The 21676-nt window shown below is 38.1% G+C and overlaps 1 protein-coding gene across 1 annotated transcript in view; it reads left to right on the top strand.

The window, feature by feature from the left end:
• Positions 1-17015, top strand: part of mRpS6 (mitochondrial ribosomal protein S6) — a 36089-nt gene extending 19074 nt beyond the window's left edge. Inside the window, exon 3 of the mRNA XM_090409343.1 lies at positions 16593-17015. Within this exon, the coding sequence (XP_090265469.1) occupies positions 16593-16845 (253 nt within the window). The 3' untranslated portion in view covers positions 16846-17015. The remainder of the gene's footprint in view (positions 1-16592) is intronic.
• The last annotated feature ends 4661 nt before the right edge of the window (positions 17016-21676 follow it).

Raw genomic sequence — 21676 nt, 5'->3', positions numbered from 1 at the left:
GCTCTAAAGACACTGCATCTTGAATGTGGCCATTAAGTAGCAAAGAGAGCTGTGCTCATCAAGATCACTGTGAAAAGATAAATTTTAAATTGTGTGGCATTAGCATAATTATTTTTTAAAGATTGTTGTATGATAGTTCTAATTGGTATGTGGTGTTTGGTGTAGTTATAATTCCAGATTTATTAATTTTTTTTTTGTTTCTTGTGTGCAGCTTTTAGCATGAGTAAAATGGCAGTGAAACATAAGATGGTACAAAAGATGAAGACACGTGACATGGATTTTTCTAAAATGGTGAGATGCCGTGAATGCAGTATGTATGCTTGGGGAGAAATTGAAGATATTTATGTGGAGAGTAAAAATAGGAAAGATGTGCGAGTCCAGGTGTATAAGAAATGCAGCAGACTTATGGATTATGAGATATTGAATGTAAGCAGTAGCGGGCAAAAGATCGTGGATGTAGCTACGGGAATAAGTGGAGTTGACAGTACTGCTGAATGCTTGAGTGGTAATGGTGATAAGACAGTGGGTGAAAGTAGATGGTAAGAAGCATGCATAGATAGCAGTAAGAGAGCCAACAGCGAGTTAGTGGTGGTGGTGGGCAGTAAGACAGCAGATGTGCAGTGTAGTGAAAATGCAATCTGTGTAAATGGCACTGAAAAACTAGTTAGATATGAAAGCAGAGTTGGTGAAGGTGAGGCTAAAGATTAAACACATGAAGAATGAACTGAGAATTACAGATTTGAAATGGGAATGTGAGAAAGAATGGGACAAAAGATTTGAAAGAAATATTGAATGATTTGAGAGTGGCAATGTATGGAGATTCGATGATAAGAGGTGTTGTGAATGAAAAGGTGCGCAAGGTCTGTTTTCCTTGAGGTAAAATTAACAGGATAGTTGAAGCATTGGATAAGAGGAGTACACAAGCAAAAGAGTTGGTGGTAGTTGGCATGAATGATTTGACTTGTAACAAGAAGAATGTAATGAGGGATATTATGAGGCTATTAAGGAGAGTAAAAGAGAACAGTGTGGTAGGTAAGGTAGTTAGTGTGTTGCCCAGGTGTGATAATGATGAGTTGAGAAGGCAAGCGAAGATTATGAATGGTATGCTAGCAGAGTTGTGTGAAGAATGGATAGAGCTGTATAAAAGAGATGGGCTACATTTGAATGATTTGGTGCAAGTCAGTTGGAGAAACTGTTGCTGCAAGAGAGAAAGACTGAAGTAAATGTAAGACTCAAGGTAGGAGGAAGAAAGAGGTGTTGTGGAAGAGAAGGGGAGTAAGTAACCAAGTTTGTGAATGGAGAAGTGAGTGAAGAGAATAAGAGGAAGAATACAGTGTACAGGGAAATGGGGGGCACTGCGTGAAAAGTGTGGCTGATCATTTCAGTAGTGGATGTGTGAGTGTAAAAGAAAGGATCAAGGGATTAAGACCATCAAGGATGTGTGTACGATATTTAGATCTGGGGAGGGGTGTAATATCAGTGATGATAGACGGAAATGGACAGGAGAGAGTGCAGAGAGTCATGTCCGAGATGTGGGGTTAATGGGACTTGTTATAGTAACAGAAATGAGCTAGTGTGTATTTACAAATACTAGAAGTATTTGAAACAAGGGGAATGAAATTGTAGTATTGATAGAGTTCATTCATCCAAAAATTATTGGTATAAGTGAGACATGGTTGAACAAGGATGATATTCTTTCAGGAATAGAGATAGAGGGATATGTAATCTTTTGCAAAGACAAAGCAAAAAAGAGATGAGGTACATTATTGATGATGGCAGAGGAGTTGTGATTGTCTAGGGGTGGAGATGCAAAGAGCAAATACTGACAGTGAGTTTTTAAGTATTATGGTGTGAGATGGAGGTGGACAGGATTAATTGTTTAATGAGTGTTGCTATAAACCTGTTAATGTGAAAGGCAGTGAGAAGGAAATGTATAAGAAAAGGGTGATCGTTATGGGCAATGTCAATTATGGTAATATAGACTGGAATGAAGAGATGGCATCAGGAACCAAAGATAATGAATTTCTTGAGTTTTAAGGAATGACTATCTTAAATAGTATGTAATAGAGGCCACACATGGATTAAGGGTCTTGGATTTGATTATCTCATCAGAAGATATTGTTGTAAATGAAGTGTTCCATCTTCCTCCAGTTGGTGAAAATGACTGAAGTGATCATTTGGGTGGTGGCCAGCCATATCAGGACTTTTGTGAGAAAGTTATATGTGGAACTAAGGCAGGTGATTATGGCAAACTCAGAAGGCAGCTTGCAGCAATATGGAATGAGGAATTGCATGGAAAGGAAAAGAAATCCTAGGGAGTTTTTTCAATATGTGGCCATCAGAAGGAAGAATGATTATGGGAAGATGATGTTGGTCAGTGATAATGGAAGGATGATAAACACTGAGGAGGATATAGTAGAGGTGTTTAATGAGCAGTTCATTAAAGTATTCCATCCTTGCGATTGTAACATAATGCAGAACCTTAGAGCAGCAGGAATGGGGAAGGAACCACTGATGGTGAGTGATTAGGAGGTATATGAGGAATTGAGTAAACTTGATGGTATGTCACCGTGTGTCTTGAGGGAATGTTCCAGGAAGTTAACAACAGCCTTAATATACATTTTTAACATGAGTCTCAGATTAGCCCAAGTCCCAAATGAATGGAAAGATGGCAAAATTGTTCTGCTTATCATCTCCTTTTATGAAGCAGAACAATTTTGCCATCTTTCCATATAATTCAAAGCCTTCGGCTTTGAATTATATGCCGATTTGCTTGTCTGGAGTTGTGGTCAAGGTGTTGGAGAAGCTAGTGAAAACAAAGATTCAAACTGGGTGACAGCAGTAGAATTCTCTTTAATAGACAGCACGGGTTTGCTAAAGGAAGATCATGTTTTAGCAGTCAACTTACCTGTTATAACAAGGTGACAAATACATTGGACAAGGAGATGCATATACAGTAGTATATTTAGATTTTACAGAGACTTTGGATAAATTGCTACATAGCAAACCAGTAGTTAAATTGGAACAGATGGGATTGGATAGCAGATTAATTAGTGCATTGGATTGGAGATTGGCTGTCTGTAGTTATCAGTAGGTTGTGTATGGGGGGGGGGGGTGATTTCCCAGAAGAGAGTCACTAGTGGTGTGCCCCAGGGATCTGTTTTGGGGCCATACAGTTGTGTGCAGATGATGCAAAGTTGGGGGGGGGGGGAGTTATGAGAAATAAAACAGATGTTGTAGCTTTGCAAGAGGAGAGGACTTAAATAGATTGTCTGAATGGGCAAGTGTGTGAGGTGTCATTTTAATGTTGCAAAGTGTAAGGTTTTAAAATTTGGAAGCAAAGATAGGATGCAGAGTATAGGTGGGGATATTTTAGAGAAGTGAAGGAGATGAAAGATTTGGGGATTATGGTGGATAGAGACCCAAAATTTTGTGGACATTTTGCTAAAATTGTGAGGAAAACACAGTGGATTATGGGAATGATGCAGAGAACACTGACGTGTAAAAATAAGGATGTTTTGATTCCATTGTACAAGGTCTTGATGAGGCCCATATGGATTAGTATGCAGAGATATGGTCACCACGTTTTCAAAGGGATGATGAGATGTTGGAGAGGATTCAGAGAAGATCGACTAAGTTGGTCTCTGGAATGTTGAATATGAGGACAGATTGAGAGAATGCAAACTACAGAGCCTAGTGGGTTAGAAGGAAGAGGGGAGACATGATTGAGAGCTATAAGTTGGTAAAGGGTAATTACCAGATTAGCATGGATGAGATTTTTCATAGAATATATGGAGAGTGGGGAGAATGTGAGGCCATCCCTGGAAGCTGTATGAGGTGGGTGAGGAGTAGATTTTTTGCATTGAGAGTGGTGTGGGTGATTGGAATGCTTCACTTGAGAGTGTGGTGAGTGCAGGGACAATGAATGCATTTAAGTTGAGGTATGATGAGCTGTGCATATGAGAGCGGGACCTTATATGATGAGTCTCTTGTATAAGCAAATTGGAAGTCTTTTGATGATAATAATAATAATCCTCTGTGAAGAGGTGTCTAAAATGTGGTCTGCCAGTCCAGCCTTACCATAGTAATAGTAGCAAAATATATATATTTTTTAACGTTCGCCAAGGCAGATGTTTTTCTGCCTTGGCAAACACCTTTTTCTGTTTGTCCATAGTAGGCCATGTCAGTCGCATAGTGTTGTTAAAATAAATTATTAATAACGTTCAACACCTAGGCCTGCCTATTAGATTGAAATTTATTTTGTTAACAATTATTAAGGCTTTAGCTTCTGATAATTTTTCTACAGATTTCTTCTTTTCCAATTTCTGCTTTGAAATCTCCTAATAAGATAATTATTTTTTAAAATATAATTATACTGTTACGATATAATTAGTACAGTATATCATGAGAGTTCCTAGCTCGTTTATCTGAGTGGTTTCCACCATTAAATAATAAATGGTTGTGTTTCTTCAGAATATGTTTCTCATTTCTTGAATGGCTATATCCATTTCATATCTATTTGATTCATCTGTGCAGTTAGCCGAGTGGCTATGCGCTTTGCAACCATATGTCTGGAAAAGGAGTGTCCTGGGTTCAATTCCTGTCACTTATATTGAGGAGCTTGGGATCTTTCTTAGACATAGCCAAATTAGCTGCTCTTGGGCGTGGACTGCAGGGTTTTTCTGAGGAGTGTATCCCATGTTTGATTTTGAAGGACAAAATCAAACATTCAAGGTTTTTCATCCTGCAAGCAGTCAAACTAGCCTTGAGACTCGACGCTTCTACAGACATAGGATACACCCGGAGGCATAGGGCCAACCACCCTATCCTCGTATAACGGTTGTAGTTATAAGGAATAGAAGCCTTCAACACCATAAAGGTAAAAGAGGGAAAGATTAAGAGAGAAAGAAAGATCTATTTGATTCATGGGTGCATTCCTGAGGTGCTCCAAGCTCTATATAAACTTATCACATTGTGATCCCTAATTAGGTTTAATGGGATGAATACAGCACAGAGGAATAATATAAACTAACTTATCCTCTTCACTCCCTGCAGAGCATAGGGCCTCGAAATAATATAAAACACAAGTTTATTAGATCCCATGTTTCATCTCCATCATAGAGGCATCATGGGATACACTTTTAAAATTGTAAAAGAACACAAGTGAAAAAAGATAAGAATCCTTTATCCTTAGTTAAAGCTGGAGAAAGAGGACCTCATTGCAATATTTATGATCTGCTTGTAGAGTTTCTTTCCATAGACAAAGTAGCCTGAATGAAGGACAAAAGATTGTAAGCCTCAGGGGTTCCTGGCAAGCATGAAGGATGAGAGACCTAAGAATTAAAGTTTTGGGAAGTTGAACATAACCATGTTCATTTAGATTAGGTTGGGATTTAAATCTGCTGATGATTCTTTAAAAAAAAAAAATTCAAGTTTGTATTTGTTGTAGTAAATCATAGTAATCTTTGCCCATTTGATTCTGTGCATGGCATGGTCAGCTTGATTTGACTGATCATAGTTATGGCAGTAGATGTATTTCTTGTGTTCTTCAAGGCAGATGTTAGTAGATCTCCCAGTTTAACCATAATATGATAATTTTCAAGAACAAGGAACTTTCTAATAGAACAGAGAGGGGGGAGAGAGAGGATCCTTAGAGTGGATATGGGCAGCCAGCTTCAGATAAGATTTGAAAGCAGTGCACATGTTATTTCTTTTAATATAATACCATATTGTTAGAGGGGGGGGGGGAATTTGTGTGCGTATATCTACCTGTGTGAACGGGTTTTCTATAAACTGAAAAAGAAAGGATGGCATTGAGAAGACATTAGAGTATCTAGAAAAGGCAAGTTATTTTAGGTTGATTCCTAAAAAAAAAAAAAAAACTCCCCAAAAGCCCAGTATGCTCTCTATAAATTACACAAAGATGATAACTTAATCACTAATATCAATGCCCATAATTATAATCAGAAAATTAATGTTGCTCAGAGACCACAGTACTTATAAACCATTGGAAAAAAAAAACATTAAAAAGGTTTCTTAAAAATGTTGCATTGTAGTCTCCTGAAGTAGTAAAAAAAAAAAAAAAACTCAAATCTTTTAGTCCCTCCTCAGAATATATGGATAACCTCAATAAAATAATCTTTTTCCATCCCATAGTAGCTGCTACTGACTATTCCGCTTAAGGTAGCAAAACAACTGAATTTTTAACCCAACTTACAGGCCACATTTTATCTTGTATAAAAAAAAATTCCACCCATTTTCAAATCTTTCATCCAAAATTTAGTGTTAAATAATAATTCTGTTATGGTGGAGCTTTGATGCTACCTCAGAATGAGCCTTCTTGGAGGATGTTCAAGAAAACTAATTTTCTATTCTTTTCAGTGATGAAAATGATGTTGATATGAAGGTTCTCGTAGACAGGCTTATACGTTGGTTATGCATTATTAAAACACTTAAGGAATAGAACAACGTAGTTAAGGATATAAATTAAATTAAACTTTAATAAATTTTTTCCGATATTTCGGCAACGTCACGTTGCCATTTTCTAAAGGAACTTACAAAAAAGTTACATGCACGTAGGCACTACAACACAAACTGGGAATGAAGAGATGAAGCTATTGTTCTCCTAACAGTCCTGATGGTGCCCTCTAGCGGGCTAAGTAGGTGTTCTTGGCAGTTGGACTGAAGGTCTGCAGATGTAGGCCTCCCAAATTTGGGGCAGTCGCATACAACCAAATTTGTTGAGGTTTGAAGAATTTCTTAGGGCTGAGGCTGATTCCATAAAGAGTCTTTCAAATTTGTATTTGCTACGGTGTATCACTGTAGCTTTCTTCCACCGTATTCTGTGGCGTGTATCCAGAGCATGGTCCGCAAGCCCAGAATGACTGTATTTATGAAAACGGATGTAGTCCTTGTGTTCCGAAATTCTGATATTCGCTGTCCTGCCTGTTTGGCCAAAGTAAGACAGTTTACAACTGCAAGGGACCTGGTAAACACCAGGTAGGGCTAGGGGAAGTGGTTGGTCTTTAGTGGAGCAGATAAGGGATGCTAATTTTCTGTAAGGTTTGTAACAGGAGGTCAGGTCATGTTTTTTTAAGATTTTGGTAATCTTTTCCGAGGTGCCTCGGATGTAGGGAATGGTGATGGATTTAGAGTAATCCTTGTTGTGGGGGGGGGGGATCTGTGGTTTGTAGGTTCTAATATTTTTTGGATTTTTTGGGGGGGTAGCCATTGGCTGAGAAAGTGTTGAGGATGTGATTTAGCTCAGTGTTTAGGGCCAAGTCGTTTGAACAGATTAGTTTATCCCTGTTGTATAGTGTTTTCACTACTCCATATTGTTGTGAGGGGGGGAGATTGTTGGTGAATGTATCTGCCTGTATGGGTGGGTTTTCTGTAAACTGAGAAAACCAAGGATCCATTAGACTGGCGGGTGACTAGTGTGTCTAGGAAAGGGAGGCTGTTGTTTTCCTCTTTTTCCAGAGTGAATTTGATTCTGGGGTGTTGGTTGTTTAAGTGTGTTAAGAAGGAGAGAAGTGTTTCAGAGCCATGTGGCCAAATAGCGAACGCATCATCAACGTAGCGAAGCCATATGGTTGGTTTTTGTGGGGCAGAGGCTAAGGCTTTTTCTTCAGAGGTCTCCATAAAGAAATTGGCCAAGGGTGGGGAGAGTGGGGAACCCATGGCTGTCCCCTCTATCTGTTTGTAGAACTTTCCTTGCCAAACGAAATAGCCTGAGTTCATTGTGAACTGAAATAAGGCTGAGATATCGGGAGAAAATTTAGCTTGGATTAGCTCTAAAGTTTTCTTGGGTGGAGTGGGACATTTGTAAACAAAGAGGACACATCAAAGCTGACCATTATGTCAGTATGTTGGAGTGCAAGGTTTTCTATGCTGGCTTTGAAATGGGCTGAGTTTTTTTATGTGTGATGGCATGTTGCCAGTATAGTGTGTGAGCTGTTTGGCCGAATGTTTAGCTAATTTGTATGTGGGGGAATCGATGCCATCCACTATGGGACGTAATGGCACATTTTCTTTGTGTATTTTTGGGCGTCCGTAAATATGGGGGGGGGTATAGAGTTAAACGGCTTTAATCTGTTGGTAACTTCTACAGGCCAAGAAGTGACTCTGTTAAGGAGCCTGTGAAGTTTTCTAATTTGAGAGTTGGTGGGATTGTAATTGATAGGGAGGTAAGTGGCCCGATCTAATAGAAGAGCATTCAGCTTACCTGTGTAGTCCTTTTGGTTAAGTACTACAGTTGCATTTCCCTTATCCGCTTTGGTGATAACTAATTCTTTATTATTCTTCATTTCCTGTAGAGCTTTATATTCCTTGTGTGATATGTTGGTTTTTGGTGGTCTTCCTTTGGAAAGGACACAGGCTACATCCAGTCTTACACTGTCGGCGACTTGATGTGGGAGGTGGCGGATTCCGTGCTCGATCTGGATCATAATATCCTCGCTAGGTATTTTATTGGGAGCAGTGGCGAAGTTGTGTCCACGTGACAGCGCATTGAGTGCTTCAGGCTTCAGGGTGACTGAAGAAAGGTTGATTACCGTGTTGGTAGCAGGTTTTGGAAAGACGGTAGAGTTCTTTTTTAATTTTTCGAACTTTTTCATCTGTCGGCCTCGTATTTTTTTAAATTCTTTTTCGGCAGCAATACGTGAGACGTCATGTAAAATCGACCAAAGTTCGTGGTTCAAAGTGCGCGAAAGCTCATCTTCGACGGCACGAATAGCTTCGTTAATGTCCGCTAAGAGCGACCGCGTGGCGGTGATTTGTTCGCGTAGCTAGCGCGGTTATATGTTCGGGGAGCTTTTTGTGACACAAACCGGTGCTTAAATTTTACACAGTTCGGGATTACAAATGTCCCACTCAAGGAAACTTTAGAGCTAATCCAAGCTAAATTTTCTCCCAATATCTCAGCCTTATTTCAGTTCACAATGAACTCAGGCTATTTCGTTTGGCAAGGAAAGTTCTACAAACAGATAGAGGGGACAGCCATGGGTTCACCACTCTCCCCACCCTTGGCCAATTTCTTTATGGAGACCTTTGAAGAAAAAGCCTTAGCCTCTGCCCCACAAAAACCAACCATATGGCTTCGCTACGTTGATGATGTGTTCGCTATTTGGCCACATGGCTCTGAAACACTTCTCTCCTTCTTAACACACTTAAACAACCAACACCCCAGAATCAAATTCACTCTGGAAAAAGAGGAAAACAACAGCCTCCCTTTCCTAGACACACTAGTCACCCGCCAGTCTAATGGATCCTTGGTTTTCTCAGTTTACAGAAAACCCACCCATACAGGCAGATACATTCACCAACAATCTCACCCCCCCTTCACAACAATATGGAGTAGTGAAAACACTGCACAACAGGGCTAAACTAATCTGTTCAAACGACTTGGCCCTAAACTCTGAACTAAATCGCATCCTCAACACTTTCTCAGCCAATGGCTACCCCCCAAAAAAATCCAAAAAATATTAGAACCTACAAACCACAGATCCCCCCCCCACAACAAGGATTACTCTAAATCCATCACCATTCCCTACATCCGAGGCACCTCGGAAAAGATTACCAAAATCTTAAAAAAACATGACCTGACCTCCTGTTACAAATCTTACAGAAAATTGGCATCCCTTATCTGCTCCACTAAAGACCAACCACTTCCCCTAGACCTACCTGGTGTTTACCAGGTCCCTTGCAGTTGTAAACTGTCTTACTTTGGCCAAACAGGCAGGACAGCGAATATCAGAATTTCGGAACACAAGGACTACATCCATTTTCACAAATACAGTCAATCTGGGCTTGCGGACCATGCTCTGGATACACGCCACAGAATACGGTGGAAGAAAGCTACAGTGATACACCTTAGCAAATACAAATTTGAAAGACTCTTTATGGAATCAGCCTCAGCCCTAAGAAATTCTCCAAACCTCAACAAATTTGGTTGTATGCGACTGCCCCAAAGATATGAAGGTGTAGGATGTTGACTTTTAATAAGAAGAAAGGTAGGGTTGCTTCACATTTGGGTCATATGGCAAAAAACATCATTGCATAACATACCCAAAATGGTGTGGTTATGTTGAGGAGAATGAGTCTTCTAGATGTTCCAAGTAGAAATTAGCTAAAGCTGGAGAAAGAGCCCCCACCCCCACCATTGCAGTATTTATAATCTTTTTGTAGAGTTTGTTTCTGTAGATGAAGTAGCCTGAGTGAAGGACAAAATCAAACAGTTTGATTATATCTGGAAGAAAGTCCAGATATAATCAAACAGTTTGATTATATCTGGAAGAAAGTCCAGATATAGTGATAAATGTTTAATAATTACTGGAAAGTGTCAGCCATAAGTATGTAGTGAATTAGGACTGAATGTCTAGCCAGCCATCATGTCAGTAGGCTGTAAGGACAAGTTTTTCATTTTTGTCAAAAATTATGGTGAATTTTGCAATGAAGAGTAGGAGTGAACTGTACTGACTTCTCTCTTAAGAGACAAGCTAGAACTCTACTAGGTAGCAGATAGGTAGGATGTCAGTACAATCTATGTATCTAAGAAATGCCTTCTTTGTACATTTTAGGGTTCCATTAAAATGAGTTTTCAGTTTGTTGATTTGGCTATTAGAGTTATAAACAATCTCTTTGTAGTTCTGTCACATAGTTGAAGGGAATTTTTTTAGTTACATTCAGAAGTGTCCATAACAGCTCTTCATTTACCTGCTGTTGTATTAGTTAAATCTCTCTTTCATCTTAGAGTATTTTTAGGCCTTTAAACTTAACTAGAGACAAGTTTTGAGGGATATATTTGGCTTTAAAAAACTTCAAGATGGAGTTTATTGGCATCATCAGCTGAGAGAGTGGACATGTTTCTCTCAATATTGTGAAAGAAATCTAGATATGGAATTTATTAGGTACTATGGCAAATTCATGTCCTTTGGACAGAGGAGTAATTTCTAAGATTAAGAGGATGTCCTTATTCATTGACTACCCATTTGTTTATAGCAGGGTTAACAATAGCTAAGCAAAAACCAAACTTATGGTAAAGGATGTATGTATTTGCAAAATCAGTGAAGTTGATGTATTTAAAATACTAAATATTCTGGATGTCATGAATGCAGTGAGAGTGGATGAGATATCACCATGTGTTTTAAGGGATTGCACTAAGGAATTGACAATGTATTCAACATGTTTGTTCAATGATAATCTTGTAACTTGTAGAGTCCCTAAGGATGAAGAGTAAGATAGTGCCATTTTATGAGGGTGATAACAGTAAGGCATCAAACTATAGGCTAATTTTTATTTCTTCTCTAGTTAAGGTTTAGAGAAATTTAGTAAGAGCTTGTTATACAGAGAATTGGCTAGGTGAGAGTAATATGAAGATAATCATGAATAGCATGTTCATTGGGTTTTTTTTTCCCTCTCTTTCTCTCTCTCTCTAGCCACTTTTTCACATGTAAGTTTCTGCATTTTGTCTTTTTGTAGAAATACTTCAATGGGTGATGTTCAGCAGAAATGGCATCTGTCATTCTCCCCATTTCTGCTCAACCTGCAATAACATTGAGCAACAGCTGTCCAGAGAAGGCTATTCTCTGGAACAGCCTTCCATACAAAGTATTCCCCAAAGGCTACAATTTTCAATTCTTCAGAAACAATATCAAAAGATTCCTTCCTTCTTCTCCTACCTGTCCACATGGCATTAATTTTCTATAGATGATATTAAAAAAAAAAAAAGATATAATCAGATTGCCTTTTTATAATAAAGTAAGAACAGTGATTGATGAATAAAAAGGTATTTGCTGTTTGTTCAAGTCATTTGACAGGGTGCCACACATCAGGCTAGTAGTAGTTTGATTTGGAAATTGGCTGTCTGATAGGTAGTTGTAGTTATTACATGTGGGGTTCCACAGAACTCAAGTATATGGACCATTAATGGTTATCCTTTTTGTCAGTGATATTGACAGATTGCAGGCATACTTAATTAGTTGCAGGAAGCTAGAAAAGTTGGTGACTGAATGAGGACAAGTTTAACATATGCCATACGCTAAATAATAAATAAATAGTTTAACATAGCCACTGTTATTTTATTAGCTGCTATTATTTAAGGTGATGTGATAGTAGATAGAAAACATATTGCAAAAGTGGTGAATTAGACAACCCAGAGGATTGCTGCATTACTTAGAATGTTGACCAGCAGAGATAAGATGACACAACATATATAAGATCTTGATCAGACCACATCTGCATTATTGGGATTTGAAGGGAATAAAAAAAAACCTTAAAGTATATATAAAGGCAACTAACAAAAATTATTGCAGAACATTGTATGTTCCTGTCTATCATCATAACCAATTTGCAGAGCTTGGTGGATAGAAGATGAAGGTACAGTATGCTTGAGAAATTTAAGCTGTTGTAGGTAACTGGATGGATACCAAGGAGATTTTTCATGTAGTAGGAGACGATGAGTCATTTTTGAAAGTTCTGAAAGAGAGAGAGCATGGAAATGATAGGCGCATGGAATACATTGCCTGAAATATAAACATAACAGCTGTTTGTCAAAAAACGTCATTTGTGACCTCCTTACAGTGATGTTTTTGGACATTCCAAGATAAATTTCTATATAAGCTGTTGGAGAGAAAAATGGAGATCGATAATAGATAGTCAGATAGATAGGAGGTTGGGGAGTAGAGTTCCAGAAAAGTATTAAGCTGTTTGCTGATGTTGCAAAGTGGTGAGAGTTATAAGTACTGATGAACTTTCCTTCAGGAGGATTTAAATAAACTTTTAGCTTGGATGGATGAGTGATGAATGACAGAGGCATGAATTTCACATTGCAAACACAGCATGTTGCTACTATTATAAAGAGGACCCTGACAAGAAGAGATAAGAAAATAATTGTGCCACCATTTGCAGCCTTGATCAGATTACATATGGACTGGTTATACATGATTATCCATTATGATCAGGAAACTAGAGGATCCAGAGATGGGAGAAAATAAGTCACTATCAAGGCTCTGGGGAATGTTGGAGTAGCTGATGAAAGGTAAATTACATAATTTAATGGATAGGCAGAAAATAGGTAATAACTAATAAAAATATCTGTATTATATTAAGGTATTTAATCTATTTCCAAGAATGATAGGCCATCCCTGGAAGTTTTATAAGGATGTAATGAACAAGGATCTTTACATAGAAAGTGATGGGCAAGTGAAATGTGTGATAAATGCTAAGACCATGAATGAGTTTAAATTCAATATTTTTTATTGCAAATCATATAGCAGAGAATAGAATGTTTCCCAACTTGTGAATTTTGTCAGTTTGTGCACAAATATTACAAGCAAACGATTCACAAATTACTGCAGATGTTTGTGCACAGCATACGGATTTCATGTTTTAGTGTGCCGCACTAATTGTAGAAAGTAGTGTTCAGCTTAATTAGATATCAGTTCTCCATTTCAGAGATATGTAAGTTGTCCATTGAACATTATTATTGTACGGGCACCTCCATGGAGTCCAAAGACTCATCACGGGAGACCCAAATTATCCACACAATCTATCATATCTCTCCTTGAACCCATCAACAGATAATGCGCAACTGACTCTGGAAATTCAATCCACTCATTTACGACTCTCCAAACAAAAAAAAAAAAAAAAAAAAATCTAGTCCTCACACCCCTACTAACCACACCTTTATTCATCTTCAAGGGATAACTTCTTGTTCTGGCTCCTCCAGCCAAGTGCTGAAACATTTCTCCCTTTTTCTCCTATCAACTAACTTCTACAATCCACAGACCACTCAGTCTTGGTCACTCACTTCTGAATCTTCTCCACCACTTCATCTCCAAGAAACTCAGGAGATCATACTGTAGCACAGTAATCCAGATGTGGATGCATCAAGGCCTTATAAAGAGGAATAACTTCCATGTCTCTACTTGTTGATGTGTTTTCAATAGCCAAGTAATCCTATGGGCTACCTTAGCAATATGTCCTCTAAACTTTTAACTCTGTCTACTGTACGCCCACAGATACGAGACACTTCTGCGCATGTCGAAAGTAGGAGAATCCATTCCGATAATAGGGTAATCTGTCTTGTGGGATGAATTTTTTATTATTACATGTCGGAAAATTAAACTTTTCTTTTATGAACATTGTAGTTTTTAAAGTGGTAACTATTTTGCTTGTATAACAGTCGGAAAATTTTATGCATAAAGCATGTGATTTCACGTGTTGGTGACCAATTCATACATCCTTTATTTCTTTTTCCTCTTCAGCATGAATTGACTCTTCTTGGCAAGTTGCTAGACTAGGCTCTCGTATCTGTGGTCAGACAGTACCACCCCCTAAATCTCTATCTTCATCTATTTCCTGGCATACAGTGCCATCAATGTGATACACAGCTTGTAATCTATTTATCCCAAAATGTATAACTTGACATTTCTCTACATTAAACTTATACCCATTATCTTTTGCCCATACTGACAGCCTATTTAAATCGTCCTGCAAGCTCTCTGTCACCTTGATTAACTATTACTCTACTAATTTTACATCTTCACCAAACAACTGAATATTTTCTTTCAGGTTATTTCCTATATCATTTATGTGCAAATTAAACAGCAATGCCCCCCCCCCCCCCCCCAGCACTGATCCTTACTGAAAACTACTAATCACCTGTTTTTACTTAGATTCTGCCCCGCTATACCACTTTTTGATATCTGTCAGCAGCCACGCTAATTTTCCACTTAACCAGTGTCATATCCATCCCCATTTGTTCTAATTTGCTTAGGAGTTCAATGTGGTATTCTGTCAAATTCCTTTGCAAAATCATTGTGTAGCCATTTACTTCATCCAACTCAGCTGTTACTCTATTATAAAAAGTTAGTAAATTACTTAGGCATGACCAACTCTTAACAAAACCATGTTGACCCTCATACAGTATCATATTTTTATCTACCCATTCTTGAATTCTCCTTTTGATCAATTTTTTTAGTACTTTTACCACCATGCTTGAGATTGATTTGTCTATGATTTGCTACTGCAGTCTTAGAACCTCCCTTATGCAAGGGAATTATTTTGCCCCCTTTCCACTCCCTTGGAACTCTACCAGAACTGAGACTTAAACAGTCTAGTCGGAGGCATTGCCAGTTCCTTTGCACATTCTCACAAAACCCAAGCTTATATCCCATCTAATCCCACAGCTGTATTTACATTGAGATTCTGCAGTATCCTAAGAACCTCCAATTCATCCACCTCTCTCTCTCTCTTTTCCTGCATTATTGTCTGTCATATATGTTAAAGCAGTAACCTCACTAGGATGATATATTCTTGCATTAACTCAATTATTTTTTTTCTGCTTCTGTTGCCTTGTGACCATCATCACTCATTGAGGTTAATCTTCCATAGTCTTTCTTCTTATTACTTGCCACATAACGAAAACTCTTTGGCTTGCTTGGCTAGATTCTTCTCATAATCTGATTTTGTCTTCCTTGCCATGCTGGTCGTCTTTCTCTTTTTATATACCCTCCACAGCATTTTCTTCTGCAGATCGTGCTTAATAATATTACTCATTCATCCCACTCCTAACTGATTAACCCTTAACTATCTCCTATGCACTATTAACAATCTTATCTTGCAGTGTTTTATGGCACAGATTTGAGCTTCTTTCTAAGCTCATCATAATCATCTCCCTTGAAGTTCCACAAATACCCCTTCTTGACAGAATATTTATTCCTCATGTTGTACAATCTTCCAAGTCAAGACCGCATGTTCACTTTCACCAATAGGAGGCAATGTGGTCACTTTGGTTATGGGTTTGATTTTTATGGCACAAAGACATCCAAGATCATACTGTGTAAGGGCACAGGTTACAGCAGTACAGATAGTAAAGGATTAATAGGACAATCACAAACATCCATGCCCTAGGCAGGATTTGAACCTGCAGTTTCTTGGCTGAAGAGCAGATACTCTGACTATTCAGCCAACCAGGTCCAATACTCTCACACCTGTAGTCCCCTCCATTACATGCTGCCTCAAGTAATTATCTCTTTGTAGGTGTATAAATTCCATTTCCTTCCTGCTGTGTGATCTTTCTTCCTTTTGTATAGAAGGAAGTCTCTCATAATAATCACTTGACCTATACTCATTGTACTAATTTAGCAATGCATGTCTTCCAGATCATCCATGGAATTCCCTGGCCTATAGCAACAACAAACTGTATACTTTGTCTTGCTTGTATTAATCTCACACCAGACTGCTTCAAACGAACAGGAGTACCCCCCCCCCCCATCCTATCTTCCCTGAAAATACTAAACCCTTCACATTATATCTCTGTAACTACATCATCTACTGTTAGCAATTTCTCACTAATGCCTGTAACCTTTGGCAAGGTTGCACTAACAAATGTCACAAACTCATCTCTCTTGTTTCCGATACATCTGGCAGTAGTATGTAAAAACTGCAGCATCTCTTTAAGTCCCCCCCCCCCAACCTTTACTTCCTGAATTTGACCACCTCATTCAATATTTTAGGTTTAATATTTTATTTAGTTAACTAGTCTATTTTAAATGTTTTATGAAATTTAAATGTTTATCTTCTCTTTGCAGTTACTTTATAATGCATATGGAAGCTTCTTCAGTGGTATTTTCAAAAATATTTGATCACCTTAAAAGAGATATTGATGTAATAAAATACATGATCTATCCAAAAACAAAACCTTTTGAAGGACAGTGTACTCTTCATGAAGAATTGCTACCAGTGCCATATAGACCAAGTGTTCAAAAATTAATAGCACAAAGGAAACAAAAATCGACTAAACTGCAAAAACAATTGGTGTTTGATCATAAAGAGATTGTTTGAAGTATTTGTAAATTCTGGATGCTTTTTTCTTTTCATATTTATTAGAACAGAATAAAAAATTTCTGAAGTTTTTTTTTTTTTTTCACTAAACCAAGGCAATGAATACTGTACTCAAAACTAATGTTATAATTAATTGATGGATAACTTCAATAAAGAATTCTATGAATTGTTCTGATGTTATATGATCTTATTGTTCTGATGGTTATTATATATTTGTGGATTTCTAAGTGTGGAATGGTTGGTTAAGAGTGTTTAGATTTAATTTCTCTTACACTTAAACTTTAGGATGTTCATTTAGGTGGCTTAAAAAAAAAAACTTAGCTAGTCAATAAAATACCTGTATCTGTCCTGTAGAATAAGTACAAGAAACTTTTTTTTTTTTTTAGGACAGGGAAATTCCTTTAAGTATTACTTTTTTTCCCCATTGCTGTGTATACCTAATTGCTTGTAATATATACAAGGTGATCAAAATTAAAGTATGGAGCACCATCCAGTGATCGAAATGCAATGAAGCTTTGCAGGAATACATTGTGCATTATGAGGGGGGGGGGGTAGTTTCAAAATTCAACACTGGGGTATTGTAAATACCAAATGCATGGAGTTTGCATATCATGCAAATTGGCAAGTGCCAGGACAAGATTTTTCCTGTCATTCTGGTTGTTAATAGCATCCACACTGATGGCACCAATGTTGCCTCAACATGCTTTGCTCATGAAGTTGTACTACCTAAACAACTGCAATCTGCGAATTTTGTCTGAACAAATGTTGATGAGGTCCACTCTCTCCCTGTGCTCTGCGGCAAATGATTAGTCATTTTGTTGAAACAGGATCGTTGGGAGTTAGACCTGGCAGAGGTCACAAACCAATTAGTTGACAACAAGTGAATGAAGTGTTACTGCCATTGTGGAGCAGGCCATGAATACCAGTGTTGGTTCTTGCAGTGCACGTACTGTATCAAGACACATGGATGTGCTTTACACAACTCTAAATTCTACAGAAATATTCTGCATTTCTGCCTATTCAAGATAACCCTGACACAGGAGTTGTGTCTGTAGGACTTTGAAAGTCAACTGGCATTCGCTTTAACATTCCTTGATCGAGTGGAGTTTAATGCTGCATGGCAGTGGATGCTTTTGTCTAGAGATGAGGCTCACTTTCACCTGAATGGAGCAGTGAATATCCACAATTTCAGGGTATGGCTACATAAAATAAAACCCACATGCAATCCAACAAATTCCTTTGCATTCACCCAAAGTTACTATCTAATGCGAGTTTATAGCTTCATTTACATTTGATCATTCTTTGAGGACATTTGCCAGTCAGGTCCTGTTACTTGCTCAGTTACTACCAAGAGATATTGTGATATGATAAACAATTTTGTTGTGCTACGGCAGCACCTGTGCATGGATTCAATCATTATTTTGCAGGATGGGACCCCTCCACACATCAGTTAATCCGTAGATGAGGTTCTTCGAGAACATTTCGCAGGAGTTAGTGGTGTGGCTGCTTCATTCACCTGATTGACTTCTGGTTCTTGGGATTTCTCAAAGACGGGATTTATCTGATCACTTGCCAGCATTGAAAGACTGCATAATGCAGCATGGGCCCAACATCAGATCCCGACTAGCTGCGTCCTGCCATTGAATACACTGTGCAAAGGATGCAATTTATGGCATACTGGAAAGGACAGTATAGCCCGTGAATAAGAATGTGTTATTTCTGCTCGTTTCTTTGCTCCTTCCTACACACACAGAAAAATTACATCTGCATTCGGTACATCATACAGCACTCCTGGTGGTGAATTTTTGAACTTTTTTCCCTCTGATATTGCTTCATGATGCAACGCGTATTCCTGTAAAGTTTTGCAGCATTTGGATCACTGGATGGTGTGCCACAAGGCCTTAAACAGGGATAGTTTAATTTTGATCACCCTGTATGTTGATCCATATAGAAAGAGGTAGAAGATTTATGAGCACATTAGTGCTTTGTGTGGACTACAGATGAGAGTGGGGAAAAGAAGTTAATAAACTTCATTCGATATATATTCTGAGTATTTGGCATCAGATTCCATGTTGAAGGGTTGGATGTTGTATTTGTTTGTCAGCACTTCATGAGCTAGGTGGAATAAAATAGGAAGAATAGAAGCAGGTTCAGTGTGTTTGTGGTTGTGCTGAAAAGGAATGAATACTGCTCTTCTTTTAACAGACCCATCAGAAAGTGGAGGTATAAAGATTGCCCATTCATTGAAGCAATAACCATGGAAGTACCTGCATAAGAGACAGGGCTGAAGTGGGGGGGGGGGATCATCTAAGAACCAAATTGTTCTCCTTTGAACAAGAATATTCCTGAATTCTGCCTTTTGGTCAACTTCGTCAGTACCTTAATCATCACCCCCAAATACTAACAAGTCTGTAATTTGCTATCTTTGTTTTAGCTCAGCCATTTCGTAATGGAAAACTGATTTTCTTCTCTTTCCATTGTCTTGGGAACTTTCCAGAAATCAGATCTAAACTGCCTAGTCAGAGGCAATGTCAATTCCTTTGCATGTTCTCATAATATATGAATTGATATTTCATCTAAACCTGTGGCCCTATTTTGCTTTAAAATTCTGCACTATCCTAAGCATCTGTACTTCATCGGCCACTATTCTGACATCGGTGTGGTCGTTGTAGCTTATAGAATTGATTATTTGCCTTTGGTTGGAAAGACCTGAATTTGAATGAATCCCTTTTAGGAAGCAAAGATTCTTTTATAAGGATTTTCCATCTCCGTGGCAGGGATTTTCCTCTTGGTAATTCAAGTTTAACTTGAAAAATAGACAACAAAAAAAAAAACAACCACCAGAGGAATGTATATACAATTAATTCTCAAACGTGTGGAAAGGCTTGTGTGTGTTCACAGTGCATGTTATATATTTTCATGGTATTGAAGACAACAGAGAATGATAAAACAATATTTAACTTATTTGTTGATATTTTGTGGATATTATATCCATCATCTTCAGAGCGCAAAAACAGTTTGTGACAAACTATTTGTATTGTCATCAATTCTGTGAAAATAAATAACATATACAATTAATAGACATGTGCCATCATAGATTTAGTTTCTTTAGTGGTAATCCAAAAACCACTGACCACTTTCATATCCTGTCACCATACTATCTATACCCTTGCAAAGTTATCCTTTCATAATTATTCTTCCTTGCAGCCTTCAGCTTGATTAGTCTGATTTCTCTCATAATCTGATTTTGCTTTCCTTCTGGCAGTCACCGATTTTGTTGCTTTATGCTGTATATGGGCTTGATCACTTTTCTCTTTTCATACCCTGCACGTTTTTTTTTTTTTTTCTCCTCTCGAACTCCTGCATAAATGATGCTATTGTCCATTTACTGTTAAATTTTTCTTCTATACTTGAGGATACAGTCTGATACTGCATCTTTCAAATATGTTTTGTTTCCTGTGTACTGTTATTATCCTTTACTCTCAGATAAGTAATTAGCTAAGTTTGTTGCAATCACTGGCGCTCCCATTCCATATATATATATACTTAACTGAAAATTCAGATGCTTAGCAACTGGAAGTCAAGACTACATAATCACTTTCTCCAGTTACAAGCAAAGCTGCTGTCTTTCTTGGTTGTGGACATACCTTGTGATACTTATCACCAACTCCCGCATGCTCACTTTGATAATCCAATCCTTTCCCCCTGTGTCTCCATAATTTGATATCTGCCTTCCCCATAATTACTTGGCCTGCTCTGATTGGACAAAAAGCTAATTTGTCCAGGCACATTACTATATTTTCCTATGCCTTCACCTGGACCAATAGGAGTAACTGACTAATATATGTTATATTGTTGACCTCTGTCTCTCACTAGCTAGCTTCATTTTTGCTACTTTGCCTGTCTCTGCCTTCTTGCTGCACTTTGTTAGCGACTCTCTCATTAGCAATACCTTCCTGCCCTCTTTATTGTCTGAAAACACTATACTTCATTCTATATACTGTATTATTATTATCTGAGGCCTCCAGGGAGTCAAGAACTTATCAAGAGAGGCTATAAATCACCCAAACCATCTATCATACCTTCACTTACATTCATTCACACTAGATGCATCACTACCCTTGAAGGCAAACTGTTCCACTTACTCACTGCTCTGGAGAAAAACCTAGCTCTTGCCCCTTTCTTGACTGCAAACTATAATAACCACTTCTTACCAGCCTGTTTAGCATACCTGTTCTTCCCCCAACAGGGCACAGGTTTTAGGCATGGATGTGTGAGATTGTCTTTAGGTTGGAGACGAATTTCATTGCCCATTGTGAGATCCCCACTTATTGGAGGCCTAAAAATGTTCAGTGTTTGGTCACTTGAACTGGGTTTCTAGATTATGTAAAAATAACTATACATATATAAAATTCATAAAAATTGGGGGCGCAGGGAGATCCTTAGCTCACCCACAATACATATGTATTATAGGCTTAACTTTTTGTGGGTGAGAACACACAAGGGTCTGGGAAGTTCTGATAAAGACCTAGAACAAAATGATATTAAAGCAACTGATATCTACTCTATAATATAAAATAAGCTTTTTTTGTAACGTGTTTTGTCAAGTTATTTGAAATGTTTTAAAACTCAGGGCTACCCTGAGTGTCGAGTCATCAGAATTCAAGGAGAACAGGCCTACCAGTCCGGAACTCAGAGGGTTAGGCATTGGGACAACCCTTTCGAGTCTTCAAAATTCAAGGAGAACCGACCTACTAGTCTGGAACTTGGAGGATTGGGTGCCATAGGCACCAGGGGGAACCCCATTTCGAGTCATCTGAATTCAAGAACT

Source organism: Typopeltis vanoorti, chromosome 19 (genome assembly GCF_054136105.1).
Source record: "Typopeltis vanoorti isolate ZY-2024b chromosome 19, IOZ_Tvanoo_1.0, whole genome shotgun sequence".
NCBI lineage: Eukaryota > Metazoa > Arthropoda > Arachnida > Uropygi > Thelyphonidae > Typopeltis > Typopeltis vanoorti.
The sequence above is the reverse complement of the archived record's forward strand: the minus strand, read 5'-3'. Positions and strand labels throughout refer to the sequence as shown.